Below are 1,568 nucleotides of genomic sequence, written 5' to 3'. Positions count from 1 at the left end.
ATCCACACACACACCACACACACATACACACACACCATACACACACACACACCATACACACACACCATTCATACACACACACACCATACACACACACACCACACACACACCATAAACACACACACACACCACACACACACAAACACACACCATACACACACATACCATACACACACACACACCATACACACACACACACCATATACACACACACACCATACACACACACACACACCATACACACACACACATACACCATACACACACACCATACACACACCATACACACACCATACACACACACACACCACACACACACAAACACACACCATACACACACACACCATACACACACACACACCATATACACACACACACCATACACACACACACATACCATACACCATACACACACACCATACACACACACCATACACACACACACACACACACACACACAGAGTGATTGCACCAGTTCATAAAAATACTAGCTCCTTAAAAACAAAAAACAAAGGATGCCATTTTAAAAACTTGGAATGTGCATTTGGCTTTTTGTTTCATATTGTACACTCCCATCAAACAGGGCTGTTTAAAGTCTTCATCAATGTTTAAACATTAAATGGGATGATGGACACGAAAAGAATAATTAATACTTTGGGGACTGAAAAAGCCCAGAGTCACACATATTTGTGGAAAAGTACCTGGATATCCATTTCTATCTACATCTGTAGCTCCCTTCATTGAGTAGCCAAAGCTTGGGGGCATGCTCTGAGCAGCCCACTGCCCCTCGAGGATTTGAGATGGCACCGAATTCAAGCCTGTGGATCTTCCATTAAAGATATAAACAAGTCCCTTTTTATCTTCACCACCATATGGAGCAGCAATTGCAATATCTGTGGACAAGAGGGAACAGGGTGAAGTAGATGAAGAAAGAGAGAAGAGGAACAGTGAATTAGGAAAGTGGGCAGGGGTGGACAGAAGACATTCTCGGTATTAACATTCTTCATACAACCCATCTGTTAGGTAACTGCGGAGCAGAAGTTCTGTAGAACAGCAGTCTAGGCTGTTAGGAGGGGAACAAGCCTATAATCCCAACACTCAACAGACTAACACAGGAGGATTCTGAGTTCAAGGTCAGCCTGGGCACCAGAGTGAGTTCCAGGATAGCCAGGGCTACACAGAGAAACCCTGTCTCAAAAAAACAAAACAAAAAAAAAAGGGGGGAGAGGGGACATTCTAGTTCAAAGAAATTCAAGGAAAACTATGCAAAAGTGACAATATTAACTTAGAGGCAGGTGCCCTGCATTTAGATTTATGAATCTAAAATGTTTCACCTTACATTACAGATGTGGATGAAAACACATGAAAACACTCATCTAAAGTTCATTTTGACCCTTTCAACTCCTCCTTCTGTGAGTTTAATCTTACAAAATGAAAATCTAGTTCATAAATCTCAAAGTTCTGACTTCTTCATTCTGTTCAATTTATACTGAAACAACATAAACACAAAATTTTTAATTCTTTGTTGCTGTTTTTTTGGGTTTTTTTTTTTTTTTTTTTTTTTTTTT

General features: G+C 40.4%; 1 protein-coding gene across 3 annotated transcripts in view; it reads right to left on the bottom strand.

Moving 5' to 3' along the window:
- The window catches only part of Itgav (integrin subunit alpha V), a 76,411-nt gene that overhangs the window by 29,414 nt on the left and 45,429 nt on the right, over positions 1–1,568 (bottom strand). For all 3 annotated transcript variants that reach the window (XM_031370810.1, XM_031370809.1, XM_031370811.1), the window contains exon 13: positions 702–893. In XM_031370810.1, coding sequence (XP_031226670.1) covers positions 702–893 — 192 coding nt within the window. The remainder of the gene's footprint in view (positions 1–701; positions 894–1,568) is intronic.

This window comes from Mastomys coucha, unplaced genomic scaffold, assembly GCF_008632895.1.
Source record: "Mastomys coucha isolate ucsf_1 unplaced genomic scaffold, UCSF_Mcou_1 pScaffold15, whole genome shotgun sequence".
Taxonomy (NCBI): domain Eukaryota; kingdom Metazoa; phylum Chordata; class Mammalia; order Rodentia; family Muridae; genus Mastomys; species Mastomys coucha.
This window is presented reverse-complemented; position numbering and strand designations above follow the sequence as displayed.